Source organism: Nyctereutes procyonoides, unplaced genomic scaffold, assembly GCF_905146905.1.
Source record: "Nyctereutes procyonoides isolate TBG_1078 unplaced genomic scaffold, NYPRO_anot_genome, whole genome shotgun sequence".
Classification (NCBI taxonomy): Eukaryota; Metazoa; Chordata; class Mammalia; order Carnivora; family Canidae; genus Nyctereutes; species Nyctereutes procyonoides.
Genome location: NW_026574982.1, coordinates 82,776 through 98,804, shown reverse-complemented (window position 1 = coordinate 98,804; position 16,029 = coordinate 82,776). Strand labels below are relative to the sequence as shown.

The window sequence follows — 16,029 nt, the reverse complement described above, 5'->3', positions numbered from 1 at the left end:
AAAAATGGTTGATCCCTTTGTTTGTTTCCCAGAGTTATGAGTCTCTCATAGTTTGTCTTCCACTCTAATTTTTCCCTACTCAGATTCTCCCCCTTCCCTTATGGTCTCTTTCACTATTTCCTATATTCCACATAGGAGTGAAACCATATGATAATTGTCTTTCTCCAATTGACGTATTTCACTGAGCATCATACTGAGCATCATACTGAAGTATTTCACTGAGCATCAGTTTCATCCACGTCAAAGTTAATGGCAGGTATTCATCCTTTCTGATGACTGAGTAATATTCCATTGTATATATAGGCCACATCCTCTTTGTCCATTCATCCGTCAAAGGACATCTTAGCTCCTTCCACAGTTTGGCAACTGTGGACATTGTAGCTATGAATATTGGGGTGCAGGTCCCCCATCATTATCCCCAAGACACAGATACACTGAAAAGATGGGTTATCTGACTTTTTGATGTGCTGTTCTTCAGTTCAGTGACTATCTTCCATTCTTCTATAGGATTTGAAAAGTGTCACTACTTATTATATAGGCCCAGGTAAAGAATATGGGTTGTCCATTACTTACAAATTTTCTCATTCAGTACTATGATCTTCCAAACATCCAACACACCCACACCACCCACACACACACACACACACACACACACACACACACACACACGACACTATCTACCATAATTATTAAAATGTAATTGGTGCCACTTTTCCTAACCCTTTCCAGAGGGTATAGCACACACGGGGCACTTCTCTACTATGTGCTACTTCGATACTTCTTTATTTGGTCTGCTCAGCAAGTTTGCATTGCTCCATATTGCTCCATATACATACAGCTCACTCTCTAAAATTTTTCTAATATCACTCTGTTATCATCTTTTTCTGTTCTCTTTGTCATTATATGCCCTTTACAATTCCTTACCATCTTTTTAACAGAGCTTCAAGGGGTACAGAGAGGAATATGTATGCCACAACTTCCCTTGGCACTGGAAGACCATCTCACTCAAAGCCTTCTTGTTAGTAGGTTAATGATTTATGTACTTACCAAGATGGAATGAGGGGCACAGTTGTGATTTAGATATGAGCCACTTCCTCCATTATATTTCTGTCCCCATGCCTTCATTTTGAATATCAGCCCATGTCTGACACCTGACTAATTAGAGAAGAAAGCAGGGCAGAGGTCCCTGGCCGCTATTTTCCTTGCTCAGGTACACTGCTTCTCCTCCTTTCTTCCCTTCCCTTCTTTCTCTCCTAAAACCTGGTTTGGGGGCTGAAGCTCTCCCATTCCCCCTCCTGTCATACATACTCTGTCATAGGCACACTGGGCAGAAGCCACCTTCTCAGGCACCCTGAGTTCCACTAAAAGTGTCAACCCACCAGAGTGGCTGAACAACTTGTGGGGCTGGACTTTCCCTGCAAGGATGAGCAAGAGACCACTTCATTGTTATGTGGTTTTATCTTGAAATTGCTTACACCCGGGCTGAGGAACAACGGTCATCAAACTGTTGTCAAAGTCACCAATGAATAGCCAGGTGGAGAGTATTATCTTGGTTCCTAGGCTCTAGCGTTTTGTATGACTTTGTATCAACCAGGATGCTGAGGGACTAACAACCACTGACTGCGTTGGAACCAGAGTGGATCAGTCAGAGAGGCTCAGCATCCAGGCCCCTGCTCTGCTCAGAGTTTGTGCTCAGCTCCCCCTGCAGTCCCCATCACTGTGTCACTCATGACACAGTAGTACACAGCTGAGTCTGACACTTGCAGTGAGCCTTTCTTCAAGTGGAAGGATTTGGATGAGCTGTCCAAAGTGGCTTCAAATCCTTTGTTACTTCCCTTCTCCTTGTCTGTCAAGGCTTTCAGGAGGAGCTGTGGACCAACCCCCAGATACTGGACATACCAGAAAAGGACCTGGTACCCTGACGTTGAGTAAGTACAATTCATAGTCAAGGAAGCCTCTTCTGAGAGGGTCACCTGGCCTTCAGTCTGGTTCACTGAGTTTCCATGGGTTTGTCCTGGGGGAAAAGAGACCTGTGTTACCTTCAGCACAAAGTCGGTGGATAAAAGGATAGTTAAAGTCTTTGCTGACACAATGGGGGAAAAAATCTAAATTTATGAGGCGTTTCACTTACCAAACATTAAGAATAGGACAATCACGATCCCTGGAGAACACTTCATCTCTAGAGTGTCACTTAAATCATGTTTCTGCTTCTTAACCTGAAGAGACGCTGGGTTGACAGAGAAATGATCAGTGGAAGCCCTCATTTCACACAGGAAATGTGATTGAGGGAGGAAGCTGCACCTCCTGGTGGACAGGGACTGAAATGGGTGCGCCTTGGACAGAATCCTCCCAAACTCAACAATCTGTTTCACCCCTGACTTCATGAAGCGCATGCCAGTTTTCGGGTGGCACTTGGAACTCTGAACAGCAGCAATCCTAACCTCTCAGGTCTGTTTTGTTCTTCAGAGACTACCTGATATGGAATTTCTGTAACACGGTATCCCAGAGCATTTTTATAGCTCACAGGGTAGCAATCTTATACAACTTTTTACCTGAACCTTATAATATTCTGATGTATCCATGTGGGCCATCCTATAATCCCCTGACTGCCAGAAAAGAGGTTGGGGTTGAATACAGACAGAACAGTATTAGGAAGGAAAATCATTGCTGAGTGCTTCTGTGTTTTTTGGCTGGCAGTGTACCCTAAAATTAAGAATAGCGGCTTTCATTTTCTACACGTTCACTAAAGAATTTTCAAATTAAAAAAAATAATGAACAAATGCCCTTTACTTGATACCTTATTTCCTTTAGAACCAGATACCTGGTTCTAAAATAATACCAATTGTAATACTACTTTCTTTTCAATGAAAGCATTTCAGAAGAAAAGTCATACTCTTTTATATTCAGATATTTTAATAGTCAACGATTCCTAATTTTCAGACTCATTAAAAAGTGAAGTATATGAATTCTAGACAGAAGAAACATCATACATGAAGTTATCAAATCCCTGTAGAATGATCTGAGTTTTTTATCTTATATTCTCACTGTTTTGTTGACTCCAGCATATGGTGACTAGTGTATGTCAATCAGGCAACAAATACTAATGCTATACTCTTAACAGGTTTTAGACTCAAGGATGCTTTCCATTATGATGCGTTTGTCAAATTTTGTTGCCAAGAGTTACAACAACAACAAATTTCCCCACAATGTAAGAAATCAGGATTATCCAGATAAAGTTTTGGAGAGGGACAAATCTTCTGTAAAGCTCTGTAAACTTTTATCTCTACACACATAGATGCAAGCTTAGCTCAAGCTGTTTCCTTCCCACCCCTTTTCACAGATTCAGAACAAGGAGTTTCATGAGTCCAGAGTCAACATGGGAATGCTTTCTCAGATACAGAGTGAAGGAAGAAATTCAGGCCCGATGTTGCTTGGGTTCAGGTATCCCTTCCTTTCCCTCCAACTTCCAAATCACATTGTCAAAATCTGCCACAAAAGTCTGCTAGAAAGGAATTTTGGACAAGCCACTACAAATTTGTATTCAGTTATGTAGGGAGAATCCCAAAGGGGTTGCAATGATGCTGGTTGAAAATGAACGGGGCTGGATTGATGGATTGAGCACTGGGTTTTATACTACAAGTTGGCAAATTATATTTAAATGAATATTTTTTAAAAAATAACAATTTAAAAAAAGAAATTAAACAGAGGGCTTCTAGGTGGCTCAATCAGTTGAGCTTCAGGGTCTTGGTATCAACTGGGGTCATGATCTCAGGGTTGTAGGATGGAGCCCTACATGGGACTCTGAGCTCTCCAGGAATCTGCTCAAAAGTCTCTGCTTTCCTCTCATCCTCCCCACCGCCTCACCTGCCACCCATGCTGGCAGTCTCTCTCACTCTCTAAAATAAATAAATAAATAAATAAATAAATAAATAAATAAATAAATAAAGTCTTTGAAAAAGACTTAACGAACAGTATAGCACATGGGTGCAGAAAGTCATGATCTATAACTTAAAGAAAAAAAAATACTATCAGGCTAATAAAAGCCTAAATGAGAAATATTTTGCATTTGGGTCACACAAGAAACTTTGCGCAACACTGTGGGGAGATACGGCCTAGTAAATTTAGATATTTAATGGCTTTTATTATTGCATATATTGCATAACAATAAACTGCATGAAATTAAACACTTCTGCAATATTTGACGCATGTATACATTTGTAAAACCGTCACCACAATCATGATAATGAACATATGCATCACCCCAAATGTTTCCTCACGTCACTTTGTAATCCGTCTCTCAACTCTTTACCGCTCCCATTTCCAGGAAGCACTTCTGTCATGATTAGTCTTCATATTTCATAATTTTGTATACATTTTTTCCCAATGACACTGTTTTCTCTGGTTTCTTCTCAATACAATTATTTTTAAATTCTTCATTGGTCTTAACTTTCTGTTGTTGTCTTTTTGTTGCTGTGTAGTATAGCATCATGTGCCTATAAAACAGTTTATCTATTCACCTGTTGCTGACCATATCAATTAGTCCCAGGGACTGTTATAAAGAAAGCTGCTGTGAACATTTGCATTTGAGATATTTTATAGAAACATGCTTTTGTTTCCTCTTGAGTCCATACTTGGGAGTAGAGAGGCTGGATTCTGTGGTAGGAGTACATTTGATTTTCTTAAGCCAGTTTGTTCTAGTAGATGTTTTTGTAGATCTCCTTGCATTTCTCCTCAGACAATTATGTTGTCTATAAATAAAGATAAGTTATCTTCTTCATTTCCAAACGTATGGCTTTTGTTTTTTCCACATGCCTTATTGTATTGGCTAGAACCTCTATTTCAATATTGAATACAAATGGTAAGAGCTAAAATTCTTCCCTTAATTCTGAAACTAAGGAGAAAGAGATTAAGCTTTCACCATCAAGTATGACATTTGATGTGGTCTTTTTGTTGAGCCCTTTTTTTAAGTTGAGGAAATTCCTTTCAATTCTAAGTAATTTGCTGCAAGTTTTAAGCAGGAATGGATCTGGATTTTGTCCAGTGGTTTTTCTATACCTATAGAGACACACCTAAAATATAATTGCTCATCTGCGACTTGTCAGTCTCTGTGGGGTGATTTATTTGATGACCCATGAGAACAAGGTATATCAAAGCCAAGACAGCTGCCTGGTGAAGCCAAATGATCGCCAGTGACCAGTAGCTACATTCCAACAGAGATAACACACCACACTGGGGATGCAACATTAAACTAACACTAGTGGGGAGACTTTCCTAGGATGGCAGACAGCGGGGCTATTCACACCTTTCTGGGACTCAACAGAAACCCATAAAATCTGGAAACATGGAATATGGTCAGCAATACTGTCCCAAGGAAACATTTGAGTATCCCAAAGGGATCTTCCACAACGCTATTCCCTCCATGACCTATGAGTATGGACTGATACTAGTATTTTCTTTCCTAAATGGATTGAACCACTCTTCTGTCAAAAAACCACAGCAATCGCAAGAGTCACCTACCACCTGGATTCTGTGTTTACTGCCTATGCAATTTCAGTTAGTCCTGAGATAGCAGAGCAAATTTCTCTGGGACAGTTAGGTAAGGTTAGCTCTCACACTGAAACTTCACTTCTCCCACCACACCTCAATCCTCCAGAAAAGTAGAAACAACTAATGGAATATTACACTGAAATGAGTAATTGCAGCAGTTACCCTTCAACTATTTTGGCCTAGTACCTACCTTAGCCTTCACGGCCTGTGTCTTTCTCTCTGTAGCAGTTACAGACCACATAACTCAGAATGTCCCAACTCATGCGTATTCCAATCTTCACATACTGAACTAAGTAAGCTCTTGACGCTCTGCCTTTCATCCCAGGAACAGATTGCCCTCTGGCCATTCTTTTAACCACCTTTACTTGACCTAAATCTTTGGTGCTCTGAACAATCTCTGGAAAAGATTGCCATTGAGACTTGTGAATTGACCTCATATCTACATTTTATTACCAGTTAGGTAGATAAAGTACAAGAAATGGATCCTTGGTTACATGTACATCAATTCTCTGGCACCCTACATCCTTCGTTGACAAGAATTGAAAAAGTTTCTCATATTAGAGATCTTAAGCTGAAGTCCTCCAGAAATTCAGCAGAAGTGGGCATTCCACAGGAGAGAGCACATGCAATATCCTAGAAAGAAACATGTAATTGCATAAAGCAGACAGTCCCATCCAAGGCCACTAGAAGAGAATTAATCTAGATGTTTGGTACCACTGGTCGCAATATTTTCCTTTGCACTCTTTTGCGGTAATTTTTATCCTTGAGAAATACTTTCCCACTCTAATGATAAAATGTTAGTTATTTCTGATTACCCTGAATTGTTCTCTCACTAATAAAATAACTTGCATGGGTATGCCCTTTTATTGACACAGACTCACCTTAGTGCTATAGCTCAGCTCTGCACAGACATTGCTAGTGCAACAAAGTTGAACGATTATTAGATATGCTATTTCATATTAAGTCCTGCAGAAGCCAGATAATCACCAACCCTAATTGGTAGTGATTAGAATAAATCTCCATCAATTAAGTTACCCTCAAAACATCATAAGATATCTATTGAGAACAATTTAGGATGAAGTCTGTGCAAAGAAGCTTGTGTACAGAACATACCTCAGCTTGATTATATGAGTTGATCCAAACTTCAACACCACCTCTGCATTACCAAATGCCAATTATACTTTGTAGGACTATATAAATCAAGTCTGTCAAGGAATTTAAACACTTAAAATAATGAGTCATTCCTATGAAAATAACTTCCAGTCATCAGGGGTAGGAAACACTGAGAGGGGTGACAGAGGTAGAGATCATGCATGTGCCCTGTGACATGTGGTTCCTCACACCAAGACACATAGTTCTCATAACTCATTGTGTTGTAGGCTCCCATCACTATGACATTCCTAAAATCACAAAAAGAAAAATAGACCAATGTTTTGTTGAGAATATGGAAGAACGCATGTAAAGGCAAAGGAAAGGAACATAGGAGTTTTGGAGAGCGAAGAAACTAGTCTGTAAATGATACTCAAATGGTTATAGGACCTATAAAATGTATTAAAATTCAAAATTCACAGCCCTGTATACCAAAAAGAGTCAATTTTCCATATAATTATTTTGAAATAAAAAATTTAGGGGCATCTGGATGACTCAGGTGGATAAGCTTCTGCCTTTGGCATGGGTCATAATACTGTGGTCATGGATCCAGCCCTGCATCCACTCCCTACTCAGTGGGGAGCATGTTTCTCCCTCTGCACATCCCCCCAGCTCCTGCTCTCTCTCTCCTTCAAATAAATAAACTAAATCTTTGAAAAACAAAAACAAATAAAAAAACAGTCTCAATTGAGTTATTATAAATAAATAAACAAATAAACAAACAAACTAATTAATTAATTAATAATTTTGCCACAGATCAAAATACCAAAATAGGAATTTTCTTGCTGTAACAAGAGACTCATTTTAGATCTAAGGACACTTACAGCCTGAAAATAAAAGGATGGAGAACCATTTACCATTCAAATGGTCCTCAAGAGAAAGAGGGGGAGCCATCCTTATATCAGATAAACTAAAATTTATCCCGAAGACTGTAGTGAGAGACGAAGAGGGACACTATATCATACTTAAAGGATCTATCCAAGAAGAGGACTTAACAATCATCAATATATATGCCCCAAATGTGGGAGCTGCCAAATATATCAATTAATAACCAAAGTTAAGACATACTTGGACAATAATACACTTACACTTGGTGACTTCAATCTAGCGCTTTCTACACTCGATAGGTCTTCTAAGCACAACATCTCCAAAGAAACGAGAGCTTTAAATGATACACTGGACCAGATGGATTTCACAGATATCTACAGAACTTTACATCCAAACTCAACTGAATACACATTCTTCTCAAGTGCACATGGAACTTTCTCCAAAATAGACCACATATTGGGTCACAAATCGGGTCTGAACCGATACCAAAAGATTGGGACTGTCCCCTGCATATTCTCAGACCATAATGCCTTGAAATTAGAACTAAATCACAACAAGAATTTTGGAAGGACATCAAACACGTGAAGGTTAAGGACCATCCTGCTAAAAGATGAAAGGGTCAACCAGGAAATTAAGGAAGAATTAAAAAGATTCATGGAAACTAATGAGAATGAAGATACAACCGTTCAAAATCCTTGGGATACAGCAAAAGCAGTCCTGAGGGGGAAATACATGAAATATAAGCAACCCTCCCAAAACTGGAAAGAACTCAAATACAAAAGCTAATCTTACACCTAAAGGAGCTAGAGAAAAACCAGCAAATAGATCCTACACCCAGAAGAAGAAGAGAGTAATAAAGATTCGAGCAGAACTCAACGAAATTGAGACCAGAAGAACTGTGGAACAGATCAACAAAACCAGGATTTGGTTCTTTGAAAGAATTAATAAGATAGATAAACCATTAGCCAGCATTATTAAAAAGAAGAGAGAGAAGACCCAAATTAATAAGATTATGAATGAGAAAGGAGAGATCACTACCAACACCAGGGAAATACAAACGATTTTAAAAACATATTATGAACAGCTATACTTCAATAAATTAGGCAATCTAGAAGAAATGGATGCATTTCTGGAAAGCCACAAACTACCAAAACTGGAACAGGAAGAAATAGAAAACGTGAACAGGCCAATAACCAGGGAAGAAATTGAAGCAGTCATCAAAAACCTCCCAAGACACAAAAGTCCAGGGCCAGATGGCTTACCTGGCAGTGTGGTACTGGCACAAAAACAGACACATAGATCAATGGAACAGAATAGAGAACCCAGAAGTGGACCCTGAACTTTATGGTCAACTGATATTCGATAAAGGAGGAAAGACCATCCACTGGAAGGAAGACAGTCTCTTCAATAAATGATGCTGGGAAAATTGGACATCCACATGCAGAAGAATGAAACTAGACCACTCTCTTGCACCATACACAAAGATAAACTCAAAATGGATGAAAGATCTGAATGTGAGACAAGATTCCATCAAAATCCTGGAGGAGAACACAGGCAACACCCTTTTTGATCTTGGCCACAGCAACTTCTTGCAAGATACATCTATGAAGGCAAGGGAAACAAAAGCAAAAATGAACTATTGGGACTTCATCAAGATACAAAGCTTCTGCACAGAAAAGAAAGAGTCAACAAAACCAAAGACAACCTACAGAATGGCTGTATATATTCGCAAATGACGTGTCAGATAAAGGGCTAGTTTCCAAGATCTATAAAGAACTTTTTAAACCAATAGCAAAGAAACAAACAATCCAATCATGAAATGGGAAAAAGACATGAACAGAAATTTTATCAAAGAAGACATTCACATGGCCAAAAAGCACATGAGAAAAAGCTCTGTATCACTTGCCATCAGGGAAATACAAATCAAAACCACAATGATATACCACCTCACCCCAGTGAGAATGGTGAAAATTAACAAGACAGGAAACTACAAATGTTGGAGAAGATGTGGGGAAAGGGGAACCCTCTTGCACTGTTGGTGGGAATGTGAACTGGTGCTGCCACTCTGGAAAACTGTATGGAAGTTCCTCAAAGATTTAAAAATACAGCTACCCTATCACCAAGCAATTGCACTGCTGGGGATTTGCCCCAAAGCTACAGATGCAGTGAAAAGCTAGGACACCTGCACCCCAATGTTATAGCAGCAATGTCCACAATAGCCAAACTGTGGGAGGAGCCTCGGTGTCCATCGAAAGATGAATGGATAGAGAAGATGTGGTCTATATATACACTGGAATATTACTCAGCCCTCAGAAAAGATGGATACCTACAATTTGCTTCGATCTGGATGGAACTGGAGGGTATTATGCTGAGTGAAGTAAGTCAATCGGGGAAGGGTATCATTATATGGTTTCACTCATACGGGGAATATAAGAAATAGTGAAAGGGATTATAGGGGAAAGCAGAGAAAATGAGTGGGAAAAATCAGAGGGTGACAAAACATGAGAAACTCCTAACTCGGGGAAATGAAGAAGGGGTAGTGGAAGGAGAGGCAGGCATTGGGATTGAGTGACTGGGTGACAGGCACTGAGGAGGTCACTTGCCAGGATGAGTACTGGGTGTCATACACTATGTTGGCAAACTGAACTCCAAAAAATATATATATATTTAAAAATACCCTTTTCTTAACATAATAAAAGATCATGCTAGAATTTAATATGTGCTCTAATTGTGCCATATGCAAGTTTCAACTTTGTGTTTGGGTTCAGAAGGTTTTTTCTCTGGCTACAACAGAGAAGAGTTCCTTTAGGGGGTTCCAGGAAGCTTTCTGCCCCTTTTCTCAAACTGGGAATGATGTTATAAAATCATGAGGAATAGATTCATTCAAATGCAAGGAAGAGCAATGTATTTCGTGGAACAGAATGAAAATCTCCATTAGCTCTTCCCCAGAAAGTGCTATTTTTTTATAAATTTATTTTTTATTGGTGTTCAATTTGCCAACATATAGAATAACACCCAGAGCTCATCCCATCAAGTGCCCCCCTCAGTGCCTATCACCCAGTCACCCCCCCACCTCCACTTCCACCACCCCTAGTTCGTTTCCCAGAGTTAGGAGTCTCTCATGTTCTGTCTCCCTTTCTGATATTTCCCACCCAAATTTTCTCCTTTCCCCTTTATTCCCTTTCACTATTTTTTATATTCCCCAATATGAATGAGACCATATAATGTTTGTCCTTCTCCGATTGACTCATTTCACTTAGCATAAAACCCTCCAGTTCCATCCACCTCGAAGCAAATGGTGGGTATTTGTCATTTCTAATGGCTGAGTATTATTCCATTGTATACATAAACCACATCTTCTTTATCCATTCATCTTTCGATGGGCACCGAGGCTCCTTCCATAGTTTGGCTATTGTGGACATGGCTGCTAGAAACATCGGGATGCAGGTGTCCCGGCGTTTCATTGCATCTGAATCTTTGGGGTAAATCCCTAACAGTGCAATTGCTGGGTCGTAGGGCAGGTCTATTTTTAATTCTTTGAGGAACCTCCACACAGTTTTCCAGAGTGGCTGCACCAGTTCACATTCCAACCAACAGTGCAGGAGGGTTCCCTTTTCTCCGCATCTTCTCCAACATTTGTGGTTTCCTGCCTTGAGGAATGGGGAATGGGGGAAATTAACAAGGCAGGAAACCTTGTATACATGTGTGTATATATATATACACATACCACATCTTCTTTATCCATTCATCCATCCATGGACATCTGGGCTTTTTCCATACTTTAGCTATTGTGCATATTACTGCTATAAATATTGGGGTGCACATGCTCCTTTGAATCACTATTTTGTATCTTTTGGATAAATACTTAGTAGTGCAATTGAGGGTCCTAAGGTAACTCTATTTATAAATTTTTCAGGAACCTCCATACTGTTTTCCAGAGTGGCTGCACCAATTTGCATTCCCACCAACAGCGTAAGAGGGTACGCCTTTTCTGCATCTTCGCCAACATCTGTGGTTTCCTGAATCTTCATTTTAGCCATTCTGACTGGTGTGAGAGGGTATCTCCTTGTGCTTCTGTATTGTGTTTCCCTGATGATGAGTGATGTTGAGAGTTTTTCATGTTGTTGTTAGCCATTTGTATATCTTCTTTGGAAAAATGTCTACTTACTCTTCTGCCCATCTCTTGGTCATATTTTTTGGGTTTCTTTGGGTGTTGAGTTTGATAAATTGTTTACAGATCAGAGAAAAACACTTATTCAGTGCTAAAAACAAATGAGCTATCAAGCCATGGGTTGACATGGAGGAAACTTACATACATATTTCTAAGTGAAAGAAGCCAATCTACAAAGGTTGCATTCTGTTTGATACCTAGTATGCGACATTCTGGAAAAGATAAAACTATGGAGAGAGTAAAAAGATCAGTGGTTTCCTGGGGTTATAGAGAGGAACTTAAGAACTTCCTTAAGTAAAGAAAAGTTAAACTGGTGAGCAAAAATCAAAACACTCAGTATACGCAACATTAGGGGATTTTTTTTTCTCTTCTCTATTCCTGAAAGATCAATATCCAAATTCCTGCTAGATTTATAAAGTGATCTTTGCTTCTTATAAGGGGCCATGGAATGCATGGATGTTCTGTGACTCAGAAATTTTCTCACTTTGTTCACTTATTTTACTTCTCTCCACCCCAGTACCTTCAACACATGGACACATGGGCACCTACAGGCATATATACGCACACATCCATGCACCAATGCTAGCAACACTATCACCTCATTTTATCCAAACTTCTGTGGTGCTTCTTTTCCCTGACACTTTCCGGAGGGCACAGCACACATTGATGTGCTTCTACACTAGGACTGGTATTCTTCTATATCTAGACTTTCATGCAAATTTACCTTTCTCCTTCTATAGCTCATTTTCTAAAATTGATTTGTATCATCGTCTCTTGATGGATTCCTTCCTTGTTTCATTTGTGTTTGTGGTTTACTGCCCTTTGAGAAGTCTTTATTATCTTTTTAATAGTTTCTTTTTACTATTTTTATTTTTTATCTATGTAATTTTTTTATTGGAGTTCGGTTTGCCAACATATAGTATAACACCAGTGCTTATCTCATCAAGTGCCCACATCAGTGCTCGTTAAACTAGTCTCCCCATTCCCCGGCCCACCACCCCTTCCACTACCACTTGTTCATGTCCCAGAGTTAGGAGTCTCTTATGTTCCGTCATCCTCTCTGATTTTTCCCACTCATTTTCTCTCCTTTCCCCTATACTCCCTTTCCCTACTTTTTATATTCCCCGTATGAGTGAAACCGAATAATGATTGTCCTTCTCCGATTTACTTAAGTCCCTCAACATAATACCCTCCAGTTCCATCCAAATCGGAGCAAATGTAGGCATTTGTCCTTTCTGATGGCTGAGTAATATTCCATTATATATATAGATCATATCTTCTCTATCCATTCATCTTTTGGTGGACACCGACTCCTCCCACAGTTTGGCTATGTGGACATTGCTGCTGTAACATTGGGGTGCAGGTGTCCTAACATTTCACTGCATCTGTAGCTTTGGGGAAAACCCCCAGCAGTGCAATTGCTGGGTCTTAGGGTAGTTCTATTTTTAACTCTTGAGGAACCTCCACACCTTTTACCAGATGGCTACACCAGTTCACATTCCCACCAACAGTGCAAGAGGGTTCCCCTTTCTCCACATCTTCTCCAACATTTCTGGTTTCCTGTCTTGTTAATTTCCACCATTCTCAATGGGGTGAGGTGGTATCTCACTGTGGTTTTGATTTGTATTTTTCCCTGATGGCAAATGATGCAGAGCATTTCCTCATGTGCTTGTTGGCCATGTGAATGTCTTCTTTGGTAAAATTTCTGTTCATGTCTTTTGCCCATTTCATGATTGGATTCTTTGTTTCTTTGGTATTGGTTTAATAAGTTCTTTACAGAGCTTGGATACTAGCCCTCTATCTGACATGTCATTTGCAAATATCTTCTGCATTCTGTAGGTTGTCTTTAGTTTTGTTGACTGTTTCTTTTGCTGTGCAGAAGCTTTGTATCTTGATGAAGTCCCAATAGTTCATCTTTGCTTTTGTTTCCCTTGCCTTCATACATGTATCTTGCAAGAAGTTGGCCACAGCCAAGTTCAAAAAGGGTGTTTGTTGCCTGTGTTCTCCTCTAGGAGTTTCATGGATTCTTGTCTCACATTTAGATCTTTCATCCATTTTGAGTTGATCTTTGTGCCTGGTGTAAGAGAATGGTCTAGTTTCATTCTTCTGCATGCGGCTGTCCAAGATTCCCAGCACCATTTATTGAAGAGACTGTCCTTTTTCCAGTGGATAGTCTTTCCTGTTCTGTTGAATATTAATTGACCATAGAGTTGAGGGCACATTTCTGGGTTCCCTATTCTGTTCCAGTGATCTGTGTGTCTGGTTTTGTGCCAGTACCACACTGTCTTGATGACCACAGCTTTGTAGTACAACTTGAAATCCGGCATTGTGATGCCCCCAGCTCTGGTTTTCTTTTTCAATATTCCCCTGACTATTCGGGGTCTTTTCTGATTCCACACAAATCTTAAGATTATTTGTTCCAACTCTGTGAAGGATGTCCATGCTATTTTGTTTTTTTTTTGTTTGTTTGTTTGTTTTTGTTTTTTTTGTCCATGTTATTTTGATAGGGATTGCATTGAACATGTCAATTGCCCTGGGAAGCATAGACATTTTCATAATATTAATTCCTCCAATCAATGAGCATGGAATATTTTTCCATCTCTTCTGTCTTCCTCCACTTCTTTCCGAAGTGTTTTGTAGTTTTTAGGGTATAGATCCTTTACCTCTTTGGTTAGGTGTATTCGTAGTTATCTTATGCTTTTGGGTGCATAAAGTAAATGGGATTCACTCCTTAATTTCTCTTTCTTCAGTCTCTATGTTAGAATATGAAACTCAAACACGTGGAGGTTAAAGTGCATCCTACTGAAAGATGAATGGGTCAACAAGGAAATTAGAGAAGAATTAAAAAGATTCATGGAAACTAATGAAAATGAAGATGCAACCATTCAAAATCTTTGGTATACAGCAAAAGTGGCCCTAAGTGGGAAATACATCACAATACAAGCATCCCTCAAAAATTTGGAAAAAAACTCAAGTACACAAGCTAACCTCACACCTAAAGGAAGTGGAGAATGAACAGCAAATAAAACCTACACTAAGCAGAAGAAGAGAGATAATAAAGATTCAAACAGAACTCAGTGAAATACAGACCCAAAGACCTGTAGACAGATCAACAAAACCAGGAGTTGGTTCTTTGAAAGAATTAATAAGATAGATAAACCATGAGCCAACCTTATTAAAAAGAAAAAAGACTCAAATTAATAAAGTTATGAATGAAAGAGGAGAAATCACAACCAATAAAAAGGAAACAGAAATGATTTTTTAAATGTATGAGCAGCTATATGCAATAAATTAGGCAATCTAGAAGAAAAGGATGCATTTCGGGAAACCAGAAATTACAAAAGCTGGAACAGGAAGAAATAGGAAATCTGAACAGTCGAATAACCAGCGAGGAAATTGAACCGTCATCAAAACCACACAAGACACAAAAGTCCAGGGTCAGATGCCTTCCCAGGAGAATTCTATCAAACGTTTAAAGAAGAAATAATACCTATTCTACTAAAGCTGTTCCAAAGGATGGAAAACTTCCAAACTCATTTTATGAGGCCAGAATCACCTTGATTTCAAAACCAGACAAAGACCCCACCAAAAAGCAGAACTATAGACCAATATCCCTGATGAACACAGATGCAAAGATTCTCAACAAGATACTAGCCAATAGGACCCAACAGTACATTAAGAAAATCATTCACCATGACCAAGTGGGATTTATCCCCAGGATGCAAAGAGGGTTCAACACTCATAAAGCAATCAATGTAATTGATCATATCAACAAGAGAAAAAAACAAGAACCATATGGTCCTCCCAATAGATGCAGAGAAAGCATTTGACAAAATACAGCATCCATTCCTGATCCAAACTTTTCACAGGTAGGGATAGAGCAAATATTCCTCAGTATCTTAAAAGCCATCTATGAAAAGCCCACAGCAAATATCATTCTCAATGGGGAAACACTGGGAGCCTTTCCCCTAAGATAAGGAACACGACAGGGATGTCTGCCCTCACCACCGTTATTCAACAGAGTACTACAAGTCCTAGCCTCAGCAATCAGACAACAATAAGAAATAAAAGGCATTCCAATTGGCAAAGAAGAAGTCAAACTCTCTCTCTTTGCAGATGACGTGATACTGTACTTAGAAAACCCAAAAAACTCCACCCCAAGATTGCTAGAACTCATACAGCAATTCGGCTATGTGGCAGGATACAAAATCAATGCACAGAAATCAGTGGCATTTTTAATAGAGTTTTAAACAAATCAATAGATAAGCATTAATCTCCCGTAGATATTTTTAAAGATTTTACTTCAAGTAATCTCATTACCCACCAAGGGACTG

The 16,029-nt window shown here is 39.3% G+C and overlaps 1 gene segment (V, D, J or C); it reads right to left on the bottom strand.

Moving 5' to 3' along the window:
• Positions 1 to 1,679: 1,679 nt before the first annotated feature.
• Positions 1,680 to 2,232, bottom strand: LOC129511396 (T cell receptor alpha variable 9-2-like). The segment is given in 2 exon segments: positions 1,680 to 2,014; positions 2,132 to 2,232. Coding segments are annotated over 2 exon segments (381 nt in total).
• Between the last annotated feature and the right edge of the window lie 13,797 nt (positions 2,233 to 16,029).